General features: G+C 39.0%; 1 protein-coding gene across 8 annotated transcripts in view; it reads left to right on the forward strand.

The window, feature by feature from the left end:
* LOC126328814 (RCC1 and BTB domain-containing protein 1-like) overlaps window positions 1-22,057 on the forward strand; it is a 203,583-nt gene that overhangs the window by 133,641 nt on the left and 47,885 nt on the right. For 6 of the 8 annotated variants that reach the window (XR_007561953.1, XR_007561969.1, XM_049996072.1 and 3 more), the window contains one exon: window positions 21,870-22,000. Coding sequence is in view for 6 of the 8 variants with exons in the window: in XM_049996072.1 (XP_049852029.1) it covers window positions 21,870-22,000 (131 nt within the window). In the remaining 2 variants the exon portion in view is untranslated. Of the gene's footprint in view, window positions 1-6,226; window positions 7,157-21,869; window positions 22,001-22,057 lie in introns of those variants that run through there. The other 2 variants (XM_049996075.1, XM_049996074.1) reach the window with 2 other exon arrangements.

Raw genomic sequence — 22,057 nt, forward strand, 5'->3', positions numbered from 1 at the left:
TTCGGATTTTTGTCGGTAGATTTTTAGTGACGACTTCAAATGCAATGTTTGTTGTGTGTTGTTGTTGTTGTTGTTGTTGTTGGTGGTGGTGGTGGTGGTGGTGGTGGTGGTGGTGTTGTTGTTGTCATCGTCAGTCCGTAGACTGGTTTGTTGCGGCTTTTCACACTTTTCTATCCTGTGCAATGCAGAGTAGCAACTTAGAAATTAAATGCTGAAATTTAAAATAAAATTTTATTAAGTTTGTAATACATCTTATATGAAATGTTTAAAGTACCAATCAAGACTCTGAATCACTATCACTCAATTATTTGCTCCTCATTTCTTCATATAGAGCATCGTCCTCTGTACCATATAGTGCATTGGATATTGAACATGTTTTGAATGCTTGTTGGTGTCAGTTGTCTGCCGCTTTTCAGAAGCCAGTTTGTGTACATGCGTTTAAGCTTGTCCTTAAATGGTTTATTCAAACAGACGCCAAGTGGTTGCAGAATTGATGTCATCCCACCTGGAATTACTGCCAAGTTCATTTTGATTTCCTCTAATTTTCATTTTACTGCAGGTGTCGTATGATCTGCTAATGCATCTTATACCAACAGACTGCATAAACCAAGCATTGCGCCAGGATGAAGATTCCACATGCGCCTAATCCATTCCAGCACAATGTCCGAAAACCAACCAGTTTCATTTGCTTGTACAATTACAGTTTTTGGAAACACTTCTGATTTCAGTAAACTCTTTTGCTTGAAAACTATGAATGGGGGTAATTTATGTCTGTCTGCTGTGCAAGCAAGCATGATGGACATCTGCTGTTTTTCACCCTCCGGTGTAAGGCCACTTATGTCTTTCTTTCCTTTGGTGTCAGCCTTATAATTTGATGGCTTATCAAAATACATGGGAGTTCGGTCAGCATCTCCTATATGACCAAGAAGGTATTTCTTTTCTGTGCGCCACCCGATTATGAAGCGCAGAAATTCCACAAGTTTTCCTTCATAAATTTTTCGGCAGCTTCTGTGCAACTGAAGTTCGCCTCTGAAGTGAAAAACCCCAACGCTTCATAAACAGATCAATTCAGCTGCGACTAGCCTTAAAATTTTTGATTTTTTACTCTCTAGTAATTTCATGTGCCTTAATTTTTAAAACTTTGGCATTCACAGATAGGAATTTCTGACACTGTTCCTTTAAAAATTCATTTAAAATCACTTTTAGTGCATGATATTGGCCACGCTTGGCCCACTAAATGGTTTCCTGCTACTTGAACATTCAAATAATTTGTCTCTTTGCAGTCATCACCTGACGTTGCTCTCATCAATCCCATATTGCAGACATGCAGCATGATTAGAACTTTGTTCCACAAAAGAAATAACTCCCCTCTTGAATTTGGCACTAATTAAAGCACTTTATTATGGTTCACTAACACCAACAAGCACTTAACAAAATTCCATGAAGCAATAGGTGCTGCTACGTGAAATCTTAATCCCGTGCAACAATACTGAAGCCTTGTGCATTGTTGGTATTTTGTGTAAAGAAATTTATCTTTGTTGCTATGAATATTTGAAAGGCTGCTGCATTCGAAGATGAACAATATGAAATTTCTATTTACTTAGTTGGATAATGTATGAGAATGCAGTGGTCGAAACTCGGGGCGGAGAGAAAAGCTCATCTTCTACACTCTCTCTCTCTCTCTCTCCCTCTCCCCCTCTCCCTCTCCCTCACCCCCTCTCTCCCCCCCTCCTCGCTCTATCTCTCTGTCTCTCATCCCCTCCTCCCTCCCTCTCTCAACCCCCACCCTACCCCCTTCTCTCCCCCGAATTTTATTTCACCTCTTGCTCCTCATACTTTTCTTCCAAATTACTCTCCATCCCATTACTTTGCACTCACAGTTCATTCATCTTCGAGTCATTCTATGTCAAGTCAACACAGAAAAGTACAATTTTCAACTTGACCCTCTTTGATTTTCATAAAATTTCGTGTGTTCATTTCACATGACAAAGGAATGAAAAATACCAAATTACAGAATTTTAATGCAACTAAGACAAGAGTAATGGCCACTCGAAGTTCTAAAAATGTGCAGAAAATTTGATAATCGCCACTGACTAAAACAGCTGCATCTTCTGTTCTACTAAAGATAGAACAGTGAACCAGCTAATTTTGGAAATCATAATAATTAAGTGTCGTTTAATTTTGGAAAGGACTTGAAACAAGCTCTTAGTGATACAGTTTTGTCATGTTCAAAGAGTGTACACAATTAAGGTCTGTGACCTTGATCTTTGATTTTAAATATCTCAAAACACGTTACCTCTGAAATTGATGAAAAAATATATTTGCTTGTTCATGTTACACTATACAACATAGTAAAAATCAAGTTGGGATGACAATGGGATTAGGAGATATAATTTAATATGGACAGCAATGTGTTGCATTAGTGCAAAATATATTATATTCAAACTCCACCAATATGAACGAAGCACTGAAAAATATATGTATTGTTAAAATGGTGGTGGTATAACAATGCACAGTAAGGTAACAATGTAGGCAGCACAATATCAAGCTATCAAATTTTAACACTCGCAGGAGAGCTTCTGTAAAGCTTGGAAGGTAGGAGACGAGGTCCTGGTGGAAGTAAAGCTGTGAGGACGGTGTGTGAGTCGTGCTTAGGTAGCTCAGTTGGTAGAGCACTTACCTACGAAAGGCAAAGATCCTGAGTTCGAGTCTCGGTCGGCACACAGTTTTAATCTGCCAGGAAGTTTCTTAACACTAAAAGGCTTTTAGACTCGAAGGATATCTTGTAGAACAAAGTGGGAATTATATTGCAATTTTAGAAGTAGTCACAATCAAGCTACAGTATCCCATTACAGACAGTACTGTAAGATGCTTAAAAATGTTATTATGCAGGCAAAGATTATGTGGTATGGAATTTCACAGGATAAAATTAAAACAATATGGTCAGTTGTGAAGGAAGTGTCTGGTCAGTAGTACAAGGTTGGCGAAATAAAGTCAGTTCACAGTAAAAATATTTCTGTTACTGATAAATCAAATATATGTACAACATTTAACAATCATTTTCTGAGCTGTTTTGTAGGGAGCATGTTGTGCTCATGTCGGAGCGATCTATATGATTGTAAAACAATAAACTGGTAGCCAAGATTGCAATAATTCTTTTTATTCCATGATTACCAGTTCACAGGATAAAATTCCTGTGATCCTGGCTACCAGTTTATTGTTTTATTTTCTGAGCATTGCTGGTGGATTAAATAAAAATTTAGTTTCTACAGGAAATTGTATAACTTTCTTGGCAAATGCCTTTCCGAGATTGATGTCTGAAATACTCCTCAGTCATACAGATAAGGGGGAGATTGAGTCAATAATTAAATCACTGAAGACTAAGGACTCTCATGGTTATCATGGTTATGATGGAGTGTCCAGCAGAATATTAAAGTATTGTGCTGCACATGTTAGCTTTGTATTTAGTCATATTTGTAATTTTTCCTTTAGTACTAGGAATGGTCAGTTTACTGAGCGATTTAAGTACTCAGTAGTAAAGCCACTTTATAAAAAGGGAGAAAGGGATAAAGTAGATAATTTTAGACCTATTTCTATCAGTGTTTGCAAAGGTTATTGAAAAGGCTATGTATGTAAGGATAATTGATCATGTTATATCACACGATTTGCTATCAAATGTACAGTTCGGCTTTAGAAGTCGTTTAACAACTGAAAATGCTACATTCTCTTTTCTCTGTGAGGTACTAGATGGGCTAAAAAGGTAGTGTCAAATGGGGGTGCCCCAGGGATCAGTGTTGGGGACACTCTTGTTTCTTATTTATATAAAGGATATGCCCTCCAGTATTACGGGTAACTCTAAAATATTTCTATTTGCTGATGACACTAGCTTGGTAGGTAGTAAAGGATGTTGTGCGCAACATTGGATTGGTTTCAAATAGTGCAGTACATGACCTAAGTTCAAGGCTTGTAGAAAATAAACTAACAGTAAATCACAGTAAGACTCAGTTTTTACAGTTTATAACACACAAATCAACAAAACCTGACATTTTAATTTCACAGAATGGCCTTATGATTAGTGAAACTGAACAGTTCAGATATCTAGGTGTGAGTTCAAATATCTAGGTGTTCAGATAGATAGTAAGCTGTCGTGGAAAGTCCACATTCAGGATCTTGTTCAAAGACTTAATACTGCCATTTTTACTAAAAGGATTATCAGAAGTGAGTGATCGTTCGATATGAAGATTAGTCTAGTTTCCCTATTTTCATTCACTTATGTCATATGGTATTATATTTTGGGGTAACTCTTCCCATTCTAAAAGGATATTTTTGGCTCAGGAATGGATGGCTCAGGCAATAAGTGGTGTAAGTTCACGAACCTCTTGTTGACATCTGTTCATGAGTCTGGGTATTTTGACATTGGCCTCTCAGTATATATATTCCTTACTGTTATTTTTTGTTAACAATATTAGCTTATTGCCAAGAATAAGCAGCTTTCACTCAGTTAATACACGGCAGAAATCAAACCTGCATTTGGATCGGACTTCCTTAACTCTTGTGCAAAAAGGTGTGCAGTATACTGTTGCATCAATTTTCAATAAGCTACCGCTCAAAATCAAAAATCTTAGCAGTAATCCACATACTTTAAAATCGAAACTGGAGTTTCATCATGGGTCAGTCCTTCTATTCTGTTGAGGAGTTCCTTGAAAAATTAAGCTGATTCTTATTGTATTGTTGATTGCGTTTACTTGAACTTATGGACTGACTTTTTTTGGGGCCATGAACATTTATTTTTATCTGTTATTACTTTTATGTAGTAATTTCATGTACTGACATGTTCCATGGCCTTGGAGATTTGCTCCTCAATTTGGTCCTATGGAACTTGACGTGTAAATAAAAAATAAAAATCAATTATTGGATGTCAATGTGGCAGCTGCATATACACAGATAGTTGTTGCAAAATATGTTGTATGTTGAAATTATACAAATCTACCTTGAAGATGGAGTTAAAGAAGCTCATGTATTGCTGTAATCCATTCAGGGAAGATGGAAACAGCACATACAAGAAAAATCTACGCAAAGTGCAAATGTGAGCAGGTGATATGATTGGTGGCATTACAAGAGGCTACAAAATATGTGATAATTGTAGAAGAAAAGTAACTGAGGGGCAAACTGTGGCTGACCCAACTACATTGAAACAAGTGGAAATCACAAACCTGCATAGCTCCTCACTCGAGTCACACACATCTGTAGCCCCACCAATTGCTTTAGATGCACTAAATGATAGCTTGGTGTGTCTTGGCATGTCCCCAGTGAGAAAAGTAAAACAATTAGTCAAAGAATGTAGTATCTTCACAACTCCTAATCAAAGACCTAAATGTGTCTTAAATGAACAAATTGTGACTGGTGTCGTAGAATTCTAGAGACAATATAAGCCACTGTTTCCCTGGGAAGAAGGGTTTTGTTTCTGTCTAGGAAAATGGCTCCAGGATTCATAAACAAAAACAAGTAGTGTTGGGAAACTTGAATGAGCTGTATCGGGCATTCAAAGATGAACACCCAGGATTGAAAACAGGTTTATTGAAATTCTGCCAATTGTGACCCAATAGCTGTGTTTTGACTGGTGCTACCAGTACCCATAGTGTGTGCATTTGCAATATTCACCAAAATGTGAAGCTCATTTTGGAAGGTTTCAGATTGAAAGAGTTGATAGGTGAGGCAGACTGTGAACATAGCACCTACAAACACTACCTAGCTTAGATAATTTGCAATCCTGCACAGCCTAAATGCTATATGTTTGCATGTGATAACTGCCCTCAAACACATTCTGCCATACCTGCAGGAGTTGTTTGGTCTAACTGGAATTGATGAAGTAACATATAAACTGTGGACATGTACAGATAGAAAACTCTCCAGACATGTGGAAGGCTTCTTGAAACACTTTGCAGACAAATTTAGAAAACTTTTTTTGCAGTCTTTTATAAGTACCCAACATGGGTACTGAAACGGATATTTGGTGTCAATGAATACATTGTAATATGTGACTTTGCAGAAAATTACATATTTGTCTTGGGAGATGAGGGCAGGGGTTTCATTGGAACAATGCACAGGCCACTATTCATTCATTTGTTGTTTATTATAGACATCCAGAAAACTGTACAGTGGATCACATTTCCTTCATTATAGTATCAGAATGTCTTAAACATGACACAGTGTTCATCTTTTTCAGGGTCACTTGCTTAACTTCATGAGACCCCATTTACATACAACACACAGATGGTGCTGCAGCCCAGAATAAGAATTGCAGGAATGTTGCCAACAGAACAAGCTGATTTCAATTTCTCAGCAGAGTAACATTTATTTTGCCGCATGTAAAGGACCATGTGATGGTATTGCTGGTATCATTAAGAGGCTTGTTGCCCATGCCAGTCTGCAGTGCATATGCAACTCTCAAGATAATGACACCCACCCAGACAGTTGTTTGAATGGTGCTTCAAGAACATTGCAGTGTGTCACTGTCATTATACAACTAATTGTGAGTATGATGAAGAAGAATCTCTCCTTCAAGAGTGGTTAGCAAAAATTCACACGGTTGCTGGTACTCACAAGTTACATTGTGTTATTCCTACTGGCCGTTACAATATCCAAACAAAAGTTTTTTGCAGTTCACCAGACATCAGAAATGGATCTCTAACTAGGACCCAATGAGACAGGTCCTCGGCGATATCACAGGGTTTGTTGCAAGCATGTACAAAAAGGTCACTGGTGGCTTGTATGTGTTTTGAATGTTAATGGAGAAACCATGAGGTTTCAGTTAGCTTCCTACATCCTCATGGGCCTTCACCTTCATATGTTTCATACCCTGGGAAAAGTGACATCTTAACTGTAGATAAAAAGGACATTCTTACAAAGGTTGATGTGTGAACAGCAGAAGGGTGAACGTATTTCCTTTCACCAAAAGATGCACAGACAGTGTTATATGTTGCTTGTCAGCACTGGGGCATAAGAAGTCCAGATGATACTTTTATCAAATTTGTTTCTGTAAATGTGAACCTATTTACCGAGTATTCCAAGCATGTGTTTGGCTGGCCTGTTGATTTTACAAACTTATTGTGCTGTGTTATAACACCACCTTTTTGACAATAAACATGTTTTTCAGTGCTTTGTGTCATATTGTTGGAGTTTGAATACAATTTATTTTGCATTAATGCAACATATTTCGGAACATGTTAATTTATCTCTTAATCCCATTGTCATCCCAACCTGATTTTTTACAATGGTGTATAGTGTAAGAGGAAGAAACAAATATTTGTTTGCCAATTTTTGACATGTTTTGAGATATTCAAGGTCAAAGCTCAAGGTTTCTGACCTTAATGGTGTACATTCTTCGAATGTGACAAAACTGCATATCATCATAAAGTTTGTTTGAAGGCCTTTCCAAAATTACTTTGTTCGCTGTTCTATCTTGATTAGAACAGAAGTTAGTCATTTTTGTCAGCAGTGTTTGTCAGATTTTCTTCACATTTTTAGAATTCAAGTGGCCATTACTCTTGTCGTTCTGTAATTTGATATTTTTCATTCCTTCATCATGTGAAATGAACACACCAAATTTGATGAAAATGAAAGAGGGTCAGGATGGCACCTGGCTGATTTGACATGGGATCCTCTGCCTTCCCTCACCCCCACTTATCCAACATTTAGATTTTTAAGTCCAACACTACTCACTCATTTCTCTTACACATTGAATAAATACATAGTAACATAATTAAATGGAATAATGCCCATCTGATGAGCTGTTGAAAAAAGAACAGGTTTATATTGAAAAAAGAACAGGTTTATATTGAAAAAAGAACAGGTTTATATTGAAGAAAAGCTAGTGGTAAAGCTGGTAACACTACACAAAACACACGATACATTCTTAGCCAGAAAGGTACACAGAAACAGGAGTACAGTGATACATTGTGTTGTATTTAACATAAAAAAAGATACCTAGTTCTGCAAACATTGTGGGATTAGTTCAGAACCAATAGCGCCAAATGTAAAAATAACTCAAAAACGTGCAGGCGAAAAACCAAGCATGAAATGCAATAAGTGAAAATCACCATTTTTGATAATGAACTGTTTTTTTATCTAGAAAGTAAGTCGAATGGTAAATATCTCTCATTACACATCACTGATGAAGTGTAATTCCAAAAAAGAGGAATACACATTTTCTTATAGTTGCAAAGACAGAATTGAAATACCCTCAATAAATAACTTGCCCTATACTATGAGGAACTGTATTATAAGGCAAAAATTGTAGAGAAAGCTGGTGATAAGAGTATATACACCAATTAATCAAGAATTTTGCTGTTCTGAGATAAAGAGAGAGCACAGAATAGGAAACCTGGTGGACCACATCAAAGTACAAAGAAAGTGGAAGCAGTGTAGCAAATATCTCTTAGATGTTGAGGAGTGGGAAGGGGCATAAATAAAAATTAAAATGTTGTATATCAGTTCTTGAAGTTTCATTACTTTTCAGATGACATGTATGTATACCCCACAACTACCCCCTCCCACACTGTTTCCTCAGTGGCCTCCCCACGTTACCCCCACCCCTTCATCTTTGTTCGTTGTGTAGAACTACTCCATCCTGTGTCCACATAAACCATTTCTGGCCCTGTGTCTGTCCTTGTATCTACTTTTATTCTTTCTCCCCAGCCTCATCTCTCCCTTTCTCTTGTTTCCTCTTTGTTCACTGCATTTGATCAGTCAAAAACAACCACTCATCTTATTCTGGCCTCAGCACACTGAGTGAGGTGACACAGTGGTAAGACATGGACTTGTATTCAGTAAATTAGTGTCTCAAATCCCTATCAGACCATTCAGATTTAGCTTGTTTTTAGGTTCCCTAAATTCTTAGGGCAGATGCCAGATTTATTCCATGGGAAAGGACAGCTATTTTCGTTCCCCATCCGTCCACAATCAGTGTGTTAAATCATCTCTAATAACCTCATAATCAACAAAATTTTAAAACCTTGTTTTTCCTTCCTTCCTTCCTTCCTTCCTTCCTTCCTTCCTTCCGTTTCTAACATTAATAGAATGTAGCTTTTTCTCTTTCTCACTATGCAAGGGCAACAATAATTCAAAAACTGTGGTTCAAAATGCATCTACTTTTGGTGATTTATCGATTACTATTACTTCCTTTACTTCGTTAGTGGTTATATTTACTTGCACCCTCCTTCTTATTTCTGTTCACAATGAAGAATGTGGGAATATAATATTATTTATACAGATGCTATTAGGTAGTTAATGACTGAGGTGACACAGTGCTTAAGGCATTGAACTTGAACCCTGGAGAGGCAGAGCTCAAATACCCACCTGGCCATCTGGGTTTACGTTTGTTGTGTTTTTGCTAAATTTAAGTGCATTTCAGCGTTGCTCCTGTGGAAAGAGCATGACCAATTTACTTCCTCATTCTCAGTTAATCCCAGCATGTACTATGCCTAATGACCTCTTGATCAAATTCCAATTGTCTTTCCTTTCAAAGCCAGTTAGGGAAAAAACTAATGGAGTATGTTAAATTCTATATAGTACATGCAGCTGAATTAATCTCTGTTAACCATTCCACGACACAGTTTCTTCAAAGTTTCCTTGGAAGAAAGCACAGGTCACCCCTGTCTGCAAGAAGGGTAGAGAAAGTGAGCCACAAAACTACCACCTAGCTCAGTTGACATCCATCTGTTGTCCTTCATGCCAACCAGCAGCAGGGGGGAAAAAAGAAAAAAAAACTGGCCATATGAAATGTAACTGGCTCACTTCTTGCATGATAACCAGAAAGCCATGGCTCGAGGCAAACTGGTGCAAGCAATATTTCTTGACTTCCAATAAGCTTTTGACACAGAACCACACCAACACTTATTAATGGAAGTATAGGGTATCAAATGAATTTGTTACTGGATTGAGTATTTCTTTCTAGGGCGGATGCAGCATGTTATCATGTATGGAGAACCACCAACAGATGTGGTAGCACATTTGGATGTGACCCAGAGACGTGTGGTAGGATCCTTCCTGTTCATGTTGTTTATTAATAGTAACATCAGACATTTTACATATGATATAGTTACTATAATGAAATATCACCTGAAAAAAGCTGAACATATGTTCAATCAAATAAGATTTCAAGGTGGTGCAAAGGTTAACAGCTAGCTTTAAATATTCAGAAATGTAATCACAAAAGGCAAAAATTTAGTGTCCAGTGGAAAGAATATCAGTGAGTCATGAATGGAAACGGTCTACTCAAAAAATAAGAGTTAACCAATTTCTAGAGGATACAAAATGGAATGGACACATTAATTCAGTCATGAGTAAAACAGGAGGCAGACTAGATTCATAAGTAGAATAAAGGGGAAGCACAGTTAACCTACAAAGGAGACTGCTTACAAAACTTATGTGACCTATCCTAGGATACTGCTAAAGTGTGCTAGAGTCATATTAAGTAGCACTGACAAGGGATATGAAACATATACAAAGATAAGTACATGAATAATCCACATGTGTTTGACTCGTGGGAAAGCATTGTGGAAATACTGTAGAACCTGAACTGGCATATGCCTCAAGTAGATGACAACCATCCAGTGGAATTTAACTTACAGAATTTCAGGAACGAGTATGAAGTGAAGAATTTAGGAAACTGCATAGTCCCCTATGTACTGCTCAACTAGGGACCATGAACATGGGATTAGAGTAATTACAGCAAGCACAGAACTATGTAAGAAATCATTGTTCCTGTACTCCATTCGTAAATGGAATGAGAAAAAACTCTGTTGAATGGGAAGAACCCTCTGCCAGGATCTTTGCAATTATTTTCAGAGTATTAAGTGCAGTATTAAATGTTGACACACTGTATTGTTGGGTCCAGCCTAATGACAAAAGTAGAAGTCTTTGAATCTCTGTGTAGCCCCAGGGTTCCTCGTGACATGAAATATAGTAAATCTACAGGCTTCTGTAGCCATTGTCACTGAAAATAAAATTATCTAGAGTGTTAGGCTACATCACATTTCTTCTTCAAGATCATCGGTGTCCCCAGCTAGCTGAACACTGTCATAAATCACTGTTGAAATCACTCATTAAATGGAGTTTGTGAAAGAAAACCTCAGAATGTATCCAGATTCACGTGGATTATTTATTTTTTATGTCTTGAGGATGATTCATATTGAACAGAATTACGTGCTTGCAACTTACACCATTTATACAATTTGTCTTGGGTATTATCTGAAGAATTCATTCAGAATGTCATGTACATTAAAATCTGTAAGAACTTTGAAGGAAAGATATGTCCACTGCATTGAATTAGGGTCATTGAAGAAGCCATTCTTAAGTGTGCTGATAGAAAAATGCTACTTCACTATGCAGGACTTTTGGATGGTAATGTAACATAATAACATTATCAAAAGGAAAATTCACTTGAGAAAACTATACTATTATGAGACAGAATTGCTGGCCAGGAACTTACCTTCAGGAGGTGAAGTAGGCGTACTTACGATAATTACATATAAAAGTGCACAACAAAATCTTCACTTTTATGAATGGTGGTTCTTTCCTATCTTGTTTCCAAGGAAGGAAGTTTTAGTTTTAAAAGCTAGCATACTGCCACATATCTTCATATGTGCCTATTGACAGTTCCGAGAATTCACTGCCTGAAGGTAAATACTAGTCAGCAGTTCTGTCTCATTATCTTATTGTTTATTTACTTATCACCACATCCTACAAGAAATATTTATCTTTATTTACAAAGCACGAAACATCACTGACAGATATCCAGCTGCTGAATATATTCAGTTAATGTTTTTATTGCCATCAAGAACTCCTCTAGATAATTTTGGACACACATGAATGATATGCTGAACAGTTTGTCATTCTGCACCTCAAATTATGTAGAGCGCAGACTAGATCTTGAGGTGTAGCACTTTTCTGTCATTTCCTGCTCATTGGTCTGTTGTTGTTACTCCATTGTCCATAAAAAAATTTGCTCCGTCTAGATGTGGATATGGGAGTGAAATCTACTTTTTTGAGTGCAGGAACATTCTCATGTATAGGGAGATAGAGATTAATAGATATTCTTGTAAACTCCCATTTAGTAGCAGATTCTAACCACAAAAATTGGGGAGGTATGTGGTTGAGAATAAGTTACCAGAAAGATGGAGTGTTTCTGATTGTTCCTTTAATGATGTGCATAGTCTGCTTGAGCTGTGTTCCGATGAGTTTGGTACATGGGATGTTGATCCAGACTGCAGTGCAATATTCTCACACGGACTACACCATTCCAAGAACAGAAGTTCTTAGTGCTGGAGCTAATGAATTACATGTTGTGCCACAAAGTTTGTGCAAGATGTTATTTTTATCTTCATCGTAGTGGCTGTTTTCATCAAGCACTCTTTAAAAGCTGAGCAGCCTGTCAAGAATGAAGCATGTATAGTGTGGGCTTCTGTTATACATCTGCAGTTTCTCTTCAAAATACCCTTGTTTCCTAGTTGGTGAGCTGCTTGTTAAGGTGGAAACCAGTGAGTTCTGTTTTGCCAGCATTTGGACGTAACCTCCAGTTATATAAGTATTTGCCAACAATTTGCAGGTCTTTGGTAAAGATAGACTTGGTCGCTTGTTGCAAGAGCCCTGTTGAATGCAAACATCCAAATGTGCATGCATTGTGTTGTACAGGTGCCAGATGTCAATTTATGGGATGGAGTTCAACACCTGTTGCTATTGTTTGACCAATATGGGGATGGTTAATGCTGTTTGTAACTGATGCTGGAGTTGTCATCTGATGATGTCCCTTACGTTCTTGATCGGAGACAGATCTGGTGATCGAGCAGGCCAGCAAGTAAAAACTTGATAGAGCATGTTGGGTTTCAACAGCATGTGTGGGTGACTGTCAACCTGTGGAAAACTCCCCATGGACTGCTATTCATGAAAGGCAGCAAAATAGGTTGAATCACCAGATCGATGTACAAATTTTCGGTCAGGTTGTGTGGAATAACCATGAGAGTGCTCTTGCTGTGATACGAAATTGCACCCCAGACCACAACTCTAGGTGTAGGTCCAATGTTTGTAGCACACAGACAGGTTGGTTGGAGGCCCTCATCTGGCCTCCTCCTACCCAACACAAGCTCTCAGTAGCACTGAGGGAGAGCCAGCCTTCATCAGAAAACACAACAGACCTCTACCCTGCTCTTCAGTGAGCTCTCGCGTGACGTGACTGAAGCCCCAAATGGTGGTGGTCTGGGGCAGTGGAACTCACACTACAGGGCATCTGGCTCAGACCTGTCCTTGAAGTAATCAGTTTGTCACAAATCATTGTCACTGTGCTGCCATGTGCTGCTTAAATTGCTGCTTCAGATTCAGTATGATGTGCCAGAGCCATAAGCAGAACATGATGGTCCTTCCTCTCGGTAGTACCACGTGGCCATTCAGAACCCAGTTTTCTTGTGTCCGTACATTCTCTCGATCACTGCTGCTAGTTGTCATATACAGTGGTTACATTCCTGCCAAACAAAAGACAAAAAACTTTTTACTTATCTTCATTTTCTCTTGTTGTTGGCTCCAGTTCTTGTATCTACGGGTACATTATTGTGTCTGAAATTTTGATTTATAATGTTGTGGGTTCCTGATGACTAAATAACTGGTGAAGATTTGCTTGTATTATTCTTGAATTTTATTCTTTTTACACATTTTTCAGTGTCACTTCTATCACACCACAATTACATTATTAGTGACACAATCAAAAACCTGTCTGATTCCATCAGAGGCATGTCCACTACTACTAACATTCTGTGGTATTCACAATATTCCAATGAGTTTACAAACTTTATTGATAAAAGAAGAATCATCACCAAGATGATGTTGTTGTGGTCTTCAGTCCTGAGACTGGTTTGATGCAGCTCTCCATGCTACCCTATCCTGTGCAAGCTTCTTCATCTCCCAGTACCTACTGCAACCTACATCCTTCTGAATCTGCTTAGTGTAGTCATCTCTTGGTCTCCTTCTACGATTTTTACCCTCCACGCTGCCCTCCAATACTAAATTGGTGATCCCTTGATGCCTCAGAACATGTCCTACCAACCGATCCCTTCTTCTGGTTAAGTTGTGCCACAAACTCCTCTTCTCCCCAATCATGTTCAATACCTCCTCATTAGTTATGTGATCTACCCATCTAATCTTCAGCATTCTTCTGTAGCACTACATTTCGAAAGCTTCTATTCTCTTCTTGTCCAAACTATTTATCATCCATGTTTCACTTCCATACATGGCTGCACTCCATACAAATACTTTCAGAAATGACTTCCTGACACTTAAATCTATACTCGATGTTCACAAATTTCTCTTCTTCATAAAACGCTTTCCTTGCCATTGCCAGTCTAAATTTTATATCCTCTCTACTTCGACCATCATCAGTTATTTTGCTCCCCAAATAGCAAAACTCCTTGACTACTTTAAGTGTCTCATTTCCTAATCTAGTTCCCTTAACATCATCTGATTTAATTCAACTACATTCCATTATCCTCATTTTGCTTTTGTTGATGTTCATCTTATATCCTCCTTTCAAGACACTGTCCATTCCATTCAACTGCTCTTCCAAGTCCATTGCTGTCTCTGACAGAATTACGATGTCATCGGCGAAAATCAACATTTTGATTTCTTCTCCATGGATTTTAATACCTACTTCGAATTTTTTTTTTTTCTTTGTTTCCTTCACTGCTTGCTCAATATACAGATTGAATAACATCGGGGAGAGTCCACAACCCTGTCTCACTCCCTTCCCAATCACTGCTTCCCTTTCATGTCCCTCGACTCTTATAACTGCCATCTGGTTTCTGTACAAATTGTAAATAGCCTTTCGCTCCCTGTATTTTACCCCTGCTACCTTCAGAATTTGAAAGAGAGTATTCCAATTAACATTGTCAAAAGCTTTGTCTAAGTCTACAAATGCTAGAAAAGTAGGTATGCCCTTCCTTAATCTTTCTTCTAAGATAAGTCGTAGAGTCAGTATTACCTCACGTGTTCCAACATTTCTACGGAATCCAAACTTATCTTCCTCGAGGTCGGCTTCTACTAGTTTTTCCATTCGTCTGTAAAGAATTCGCGTTAGTGTTTTACAGCAGTGACATATAAAAGTGATAGTTCGGTAATTTTCACGTCTGTCAACACCTGCTTTCTTTGGGATTGGAATTATTATATTCTTCTTGAAGTCTGAGGGTATTTCACCTGTCTCATACATCTTGCTCACCAGAGGGTAGAGTTTTGTCAGAACTGGCTCTCCCAAGGCCGTCAGTAGTTCCAATGGAATGTTGTCTACTCCGGGGGCCTTGTTTCGGTTCAGGTCTTTCAGTGCTCTGTCAAATGTTTCATGGAGTATCATATCTCCCATTTCATCTTCATCTACATCCTCTTCCATTTCCATAATATTGTCCTCAAGTACATCGGCCTTGTGTAGACCCTCTATATACTCCTTCCACCTTTCTGCTTTCCCTTCTTTGCTTAAAACTGGGTTTCCATGTGAGCCCTTGATGTTCATACAAGTGGTTCTCTTATCCCCAAAGGTCTCTTTAATTTTCCTGTAGACAGTATCTACCTTACCCCTAGTGAGATAAGCCTCTACATCCTTACATTTGTCCCCTAGCCATCCCTGCTTAGCCATTTTGCACTTCCTGTCGATCTCATTTTTGAGACATTTGTATTCCTTTTTGCCTGCTTCATTTACTGCATTTTTATGTTTGCTCCTTCCATCAATTAAATTCAATATTTCTTTTGTTACCCAAGGATTTCTACCAGCCCTCGTCTTTTTACCTACTTGATCCTCTGCTGCCTTCACTACTTCATCCCTCAAAGCTATCCATTCTTCTCCTACTGTATTTCTTTCCCCCATTCTTGTCAATTGTTCCTTTATTCTCTTCCTGAAACTTTCTACAACCTCTGGTTCTTTCAGTTTATCCATGTCCCATCTCCTCAAATTCCCACCTTTTTGCAGTTTCTTCAGTTTTAATCTACAGTTCATAACCAATAGATTGTGGTCAGAGTCCTCATCTGCCCCTGGAAATGTCTTACAATTTAAAACCTGGTTCCTAAATCTCTGTCTTACCATTATATAATCTACCTGATATCTTCTAGTATCTCCAGGGTTCTTCCACGTATACAACCTTCTTTCATGATTCTTAAACCAAGTGTTAGCTATGATTAAGTTGTGCTCTGTGGAAAATTCTACTAGGCGGCTTCCTCTTTCATTTCTTAGCCCCAATCCAAATTCACCTACTACGTTTCCCTCTCTCCCTTTTCCTACTACCGAATTCCAGTCACCCATGACTATTAAATTTTCATCTCCCTTCACTATCTGAATAATTTCTTTTATTTGATCATACATTTCTTCAATTTCTTCGTCATCTGCAGAGCTAGTTGGCATATAAACTTGTACTACTGTAGTAGGCGTGGGCTTCATATCTATTTTGGCCACAATAATGCATTCACTATGCTGTTTGTAGTAGCTTACCCGCACTCCTAATTTTTTATTCACTATTATACCTACTCCTGCATTACCCCTTTTTGATTTTGTGTTTATAACCCTGTAGTCACCTGACCAGAAGTCTTGTTCCTCCTGCCACCGAACTTCACCAATTCCCACTATATCTAAATTTAACCTATCCATTTCCCTTTTTAAATTTTCTAACCTACCTGCCCGATTAAGGGATCTGACATTCCATGCTCCGATTCGTAGATAGCCACTTTTCTTTCTCCTGATAATGACATCCTCTTGAGTAGTCCCCGCCCGGAGATCCGAATGGGGGACTATTTTACCTCCAGAATATTTTAACCAAGAGGATGCCATCATCATTTAATCATACAGTAAAGCTGCATGCCCTTGGGAAAAATTACGGCCATAGTTTCCCCTTGCTTTCAGCCATTCACAGTACCAGCACAGCAAGGCCGTTTTGGTTATTGTTACAAGGCCAGATCAGTCAATCATCCAGACTGTTACCCCTGCAACTATTGAAAAGGCTGCTGCCCCTTTTCAGGAACCACACGTTTGTCTGGCCTATCAACAGATACCCCTCCATTGTGGTTGCACCTATGGTATGGCTATCTGTATCGCTGAGGCACGCAAGCCTCCTCACCAACGGCAAGGTCCATGGTTCATGGGGGGAAGATCACCAAGATATAACATTATCTTATAAATGAATCCAGAAATAAATTTAATAATTAGCATTAAATTGTGCAATTAATAATATGACTTTTAAATATGCCAGATATTTCGTAATTTCAAATATTTCTAAAAGAAGGTAAATTTTAACCATGCATACAGAGTGTAACTAATTTCTTTTTATACATTTTAGTCTGAAATATAATACATTTTACACAAAATAATATGAAATTCCTTTAGTTGGCATCGGTTATTTCTTTTTTTTTTTTTTTAAAAAAAAAAAAAAAAGGTAATGTTAGAGAATGGTGTCCCATTACAACCTTAAAGGCATTCTTGACTAACATCAACTCATATTGTCCAATCTCAAATGTAACTAATGCTCATGACTATTAAAGCATGTGTTGAAAGCAAATCTTATTTGGATCCTGAATGTGCAATACTAGTGCCACTCTTAGACTGCTGCAAAATTTGGATGGTTACCCTCCAATGATATAGAAGCATGCCTACCAACTTTTGTTTGTCACACTCCTCCACCTTCTTGGTGCTGCAATTCTTTTTCCATGAGTGGAGAGAGAGAGAGAGAGAGAGAGAGAGAGAGAGAGAGAGAGAGAGAGAGTAAGTATTAAATTTTGTTATGTAAATCAGCATTACACATTAATCTGTAAGATTTTTTTTCAATATTTACAGTAAATTAAAAAGATTATTATAAATATTCTCAAAGTTCCTATATTACCAATCAAATCATTTCATTTCTATGTAATGAGATGATAAAATTCTGATTCTAAGACAGAATCTTTGAAAACATTTCATTAATGTTGCTGGACTAAAGCATGTCAGACACTGTCTGATAGACAGAAGTGTTAGAGATAATACTAGAAATTTCTATACAGGGTGAGTCAGTAACTATTGCCACCAAGAATAACTCCGAAAGTATGATAGGAGGTGAAAACTTCGTTGGGTAAAAGTTGCATGGGACAACAGGGGCCATAATATGACCCTTTTTTTTTTGTTTGTTAGATGGGGTCGCTTCAGAGATATGATCAACTTTGCTTTTTTAATTGAGATGCATAGTTTGGTAGTTATTTTCTGATAGCGGCTATCGAGATGAATCGAATGATGTGTAACAATAAGTTCTTTGAAGGTCAATGAAGGTCACAAATGTGGCATGAACATCCATTTACAGAAGGTGTTCAAAGCGATGACCATTGGTATCAATGCAGTGCTGCAATCTTCTTGTCATGGATTGAATGGTATTCTTTATCACACCAACACTTACCCGAAGTACGTTATCTGACAGTTCTCTCTTGTATATCTTCAGGAATCATTGGAATGTCTTTATAAACACTCTCTTTTAAGAATCCCCACAAGAAAAAAAATTCAGAGCCATCAAATCTGGCGGCCACCACATACTTATCTGCGTCCAATCCAACCATTTGGGAATTGTCTCTGCAACTCATTTCTAGCCATTAGCAAAAAATGTACCACACACCCGACTTGTTGATACCACATTCTGTTCCATGTTCCTAAAGGTATTTTGTCCAATAACAGACATAATGTTTCTTGCAGGAATGTGGTGTACTTCCTTTCATTTAGCTTTCCTTTGATGAAATAGGGGCCTGTAATTCTGTCCTACAGAATCCCATACCATACCTTCACCAACCATGGTTTTTGGTGTGTGATTTGTCTCTGCCAACATGGATTTTCGGTTGCCCAATAGTGCATGTTATGCAAATTAACATTTCCATGGTTCATGAATGCAGACTCGTAACTAAATAAAATCAAATTAGTAAATGTATCATCCCTCTGAATCTGAAGTTGACCCCATCGGCAGAATTCATGCAATGCATACAATCCATACCATTTAAGTCTTGGTGGAGACTGATGTGGTAAGGATGATATTTATGGCGATGCAGAACACGAACAACACTACTCTGACTTGTGCTAGATTCCCTTGCGATTTGATGGGAACTAACACCAGGATCTTGAACCACAGGGGCAAGAGTACCAATTTCCATTTCCTCATTAGTGACTTCCCTTTGTCGGATATGTTTCAGATGCGTTAAAGATCCCATTGTTATCAATTTATCATATACGTATTTAAATGTAAGACGTGTAGGATGAGTATGTTGAGGATATCTTTCAGCGTATAAGTCTCTAGCTCTCTCTGAATTTCATTGGCATTCTCCATAAATGTGAAGCATATAGACTTGTTCTTCAAAGAACTACATCATTCACATTTGCTTGATTCTACAATACTAATCTTACCATTCCTATTAGTGTTGTATTGAAAAACCATTAAGTGGTGTTTATGCATCAATGGCAAGTAAGGTGGATACGCCGTATTCGGCAAATATTTACTATTTGCACGATATACAAGAGAGAATTGTCAGAGCATGTGCTTTGATAAGTGCCGATGTGATAAGTTATACCACTCAATCCATGATAAGAAGATTGCAGCACTGTATTGATACCAATGGTAATCACTTTGAGCACCTTCTGTAAATGGACGTTCATGCTAACTCTTTGACCTTCATTGACCTCCAAAGACCTTACTGTTGCACATCATTGGATTCATCTCGATAGCTGCTATCAGGAAATAAGCACCAAACTGTAGCATTCCATTGGAAAAAAAAAAAAAATGATCTTCATACCTCTGACACGACCCCACCTGGCAACCAAAAACCAACCTCATATTATGGTCCCCTCTGTCCCATGCACCATTTGTCCCACAAACGTTTCAGCTATTATCGTACTTTCGGAGTTATTCTAGGTGGCAATAATTAGTGACTCACCCTGTATAGTGAATTGTGAATGTTTTAATATTTGAAGTATCATTTAATTCTTAGCTACAGGTGAATGACACTTTTGAGTGACCTGTTGCCTGTTGGGTGATGGGAGTCACCTACAGCTTGATCAAAAGAAAGAAACACAAACAAAAATAGTGATAATTGGATGTTAAAATAGCCAACATTCTCAAGTGTCATTAATCACCTCTTCCCAGAAGGGAATTTAAGGGAACGCATCTTTAGATATATGAAAAGAACTTCATAGAGGACTTAGTAAGTTAGGAAGTAAATTTCCTGTGCAATCATTGTTGTGGATGATCATTGACCAATGTCTCAATCATTCTAAGTTGAAAAAAGAACAGATATCTCAAGATTATCTATATTTTAGTATATACACTTCTGGAAATGGAAAAAAGTACACATTGACACCGGTGTGTCAGACCCACCTTACTTGCTCCAGACACTGCGAGAGGGCTGTACAAGCAATGATCACACGCACGGCACAGCGGACACACCAGGAACCGCGGTGTTGGCCGTCGAATGGCACTAGCTGCGCAGCATTTGTGCACCGCCGCCGTCAGTGTCAGCCAGTTTGCTGTGGCATACGGAGCTCCATCGCAGTCTTTAACACTGGTAGCATGCCGCGAAGCGTGGACGTGAACCGTATGTGCAGTTGACGGACTTTGAGCGAGGGCGTATAGTGGGCACGCGGGAGGCCGGGTGGACGTACCGCTGAATTGCTCAACACGTGGGGCGTGAGGTCTCAACAATACATCGATGTTGTCGCCAGTGGTCGGCGGAAGGTGCACGTGCCCGCCGACCTGGGACCGGACCGCAGCGACGCACGGATGCACGCCAAGACCGTAGGATCCTACGCAGTGCTGTAGGGGACCGCACCGCCACTTCCCAGCAAATTAGGGACACTGTTCGCAACCGTCTCCATGAAGCTGGGCTACGGTCCCGCACACCGTTAGGCCGTCTTCCGCTCACGCCCCAACATCGTGCAGCCCGCCTCCAGTGGTGTCGCGACAGGCGTGAGTGGAGGGACGAATGGAGACGTGTCGTCTTCAGCGATGAGAGTCGCTTCCGCATTGGTGCCAATGATGGTCGTATGCGTGTTTGGCGCCGTGCAGGTGAGCGCCACAATCAGGACTGCATACAACCGAGGCACACAGGGCCAACACCCGGCATCATGGTGTGGGGAGCGATCTCCTACACTGGCCGTACACCTCTGGTGATCGTCGAGGGGACACTGAATAGTGCACGGTACATCCAAACCATCATCGAACCCATCGTTCTACCATTCCTAGACCGGCAAGGGAACTTGCTGTTCCAACAGGACAATGCACGTCCGCATGTATCCCGTGCCACCCAACGTGCTCTAGAAGGTGTAAGTCAACTACCCTGGCCAGCAAGATCTCCGGATCTGTCCCCCATTGAGCATGTTTGGGACTGGATGAAGCGTCGTCTCACGCAGTCTGCACATCCAGCACGAACGCTGGTCCAACTGAGGCGCCAGGTGCAAATGGTATGGCAAGCCTTTCCACAGGACTACATCCAGCATCTCTACGATCGTCACCATGGGAGAATAGCAGCCTGCATTGCTGCGATAGGTTCATATACACTGTACTAGTGCCGACATTGTGCATGCTCTGTTGCCGGTGTCTATGTGCCTGTGGTTCTGTCAGTGTGATCATGTGATGTATCTGACCCCAGGAATGTGTCAATAAAGTTTCCCCTTCCTGGGACAATGAATTCACGGTGTTCTTATTTCAATTTCCAGGAGTGTATATTATTATATATTATTATCTCTGTGGTTTGTTACTAGAACATCAATGTTCACATCTAGTACATACAATTTGTAATTCAGAATCAATTACATAAAAGTAGAAATTTGACGCAATTTTTTTTGTTAACAGAGTTGTTGGTACTTGCAACAGAGTATTGTGAAGCACAGTTGAAGAGATTATGTGAGCAGATAATAGAACATGGAATAACAGTAGAAAATGCTGCATCACTCTATGCTGCTGCTATTCAGTACCAAGCAAAGGTGAGAGCAATGTTAAAAAAATTTGTTCAACTTGTTTCAAATAATTACCTGTCAATT

This window comes from Schistocerca gregaria, chromosome 2 (assembly GCF_023897955.1).
Source record: "Schistocerca gregaria isolate iqSchGreg1 chromosome 2, iqSchGreg1.2, whole genome shotgun sequence".
NCBI classification, from domain to species: Eukaryota; Metazoa; Arthropoda; class Insecta; order Orthoptera; family Acrididae; genus Schistocerca; species Schistocerca gregaria.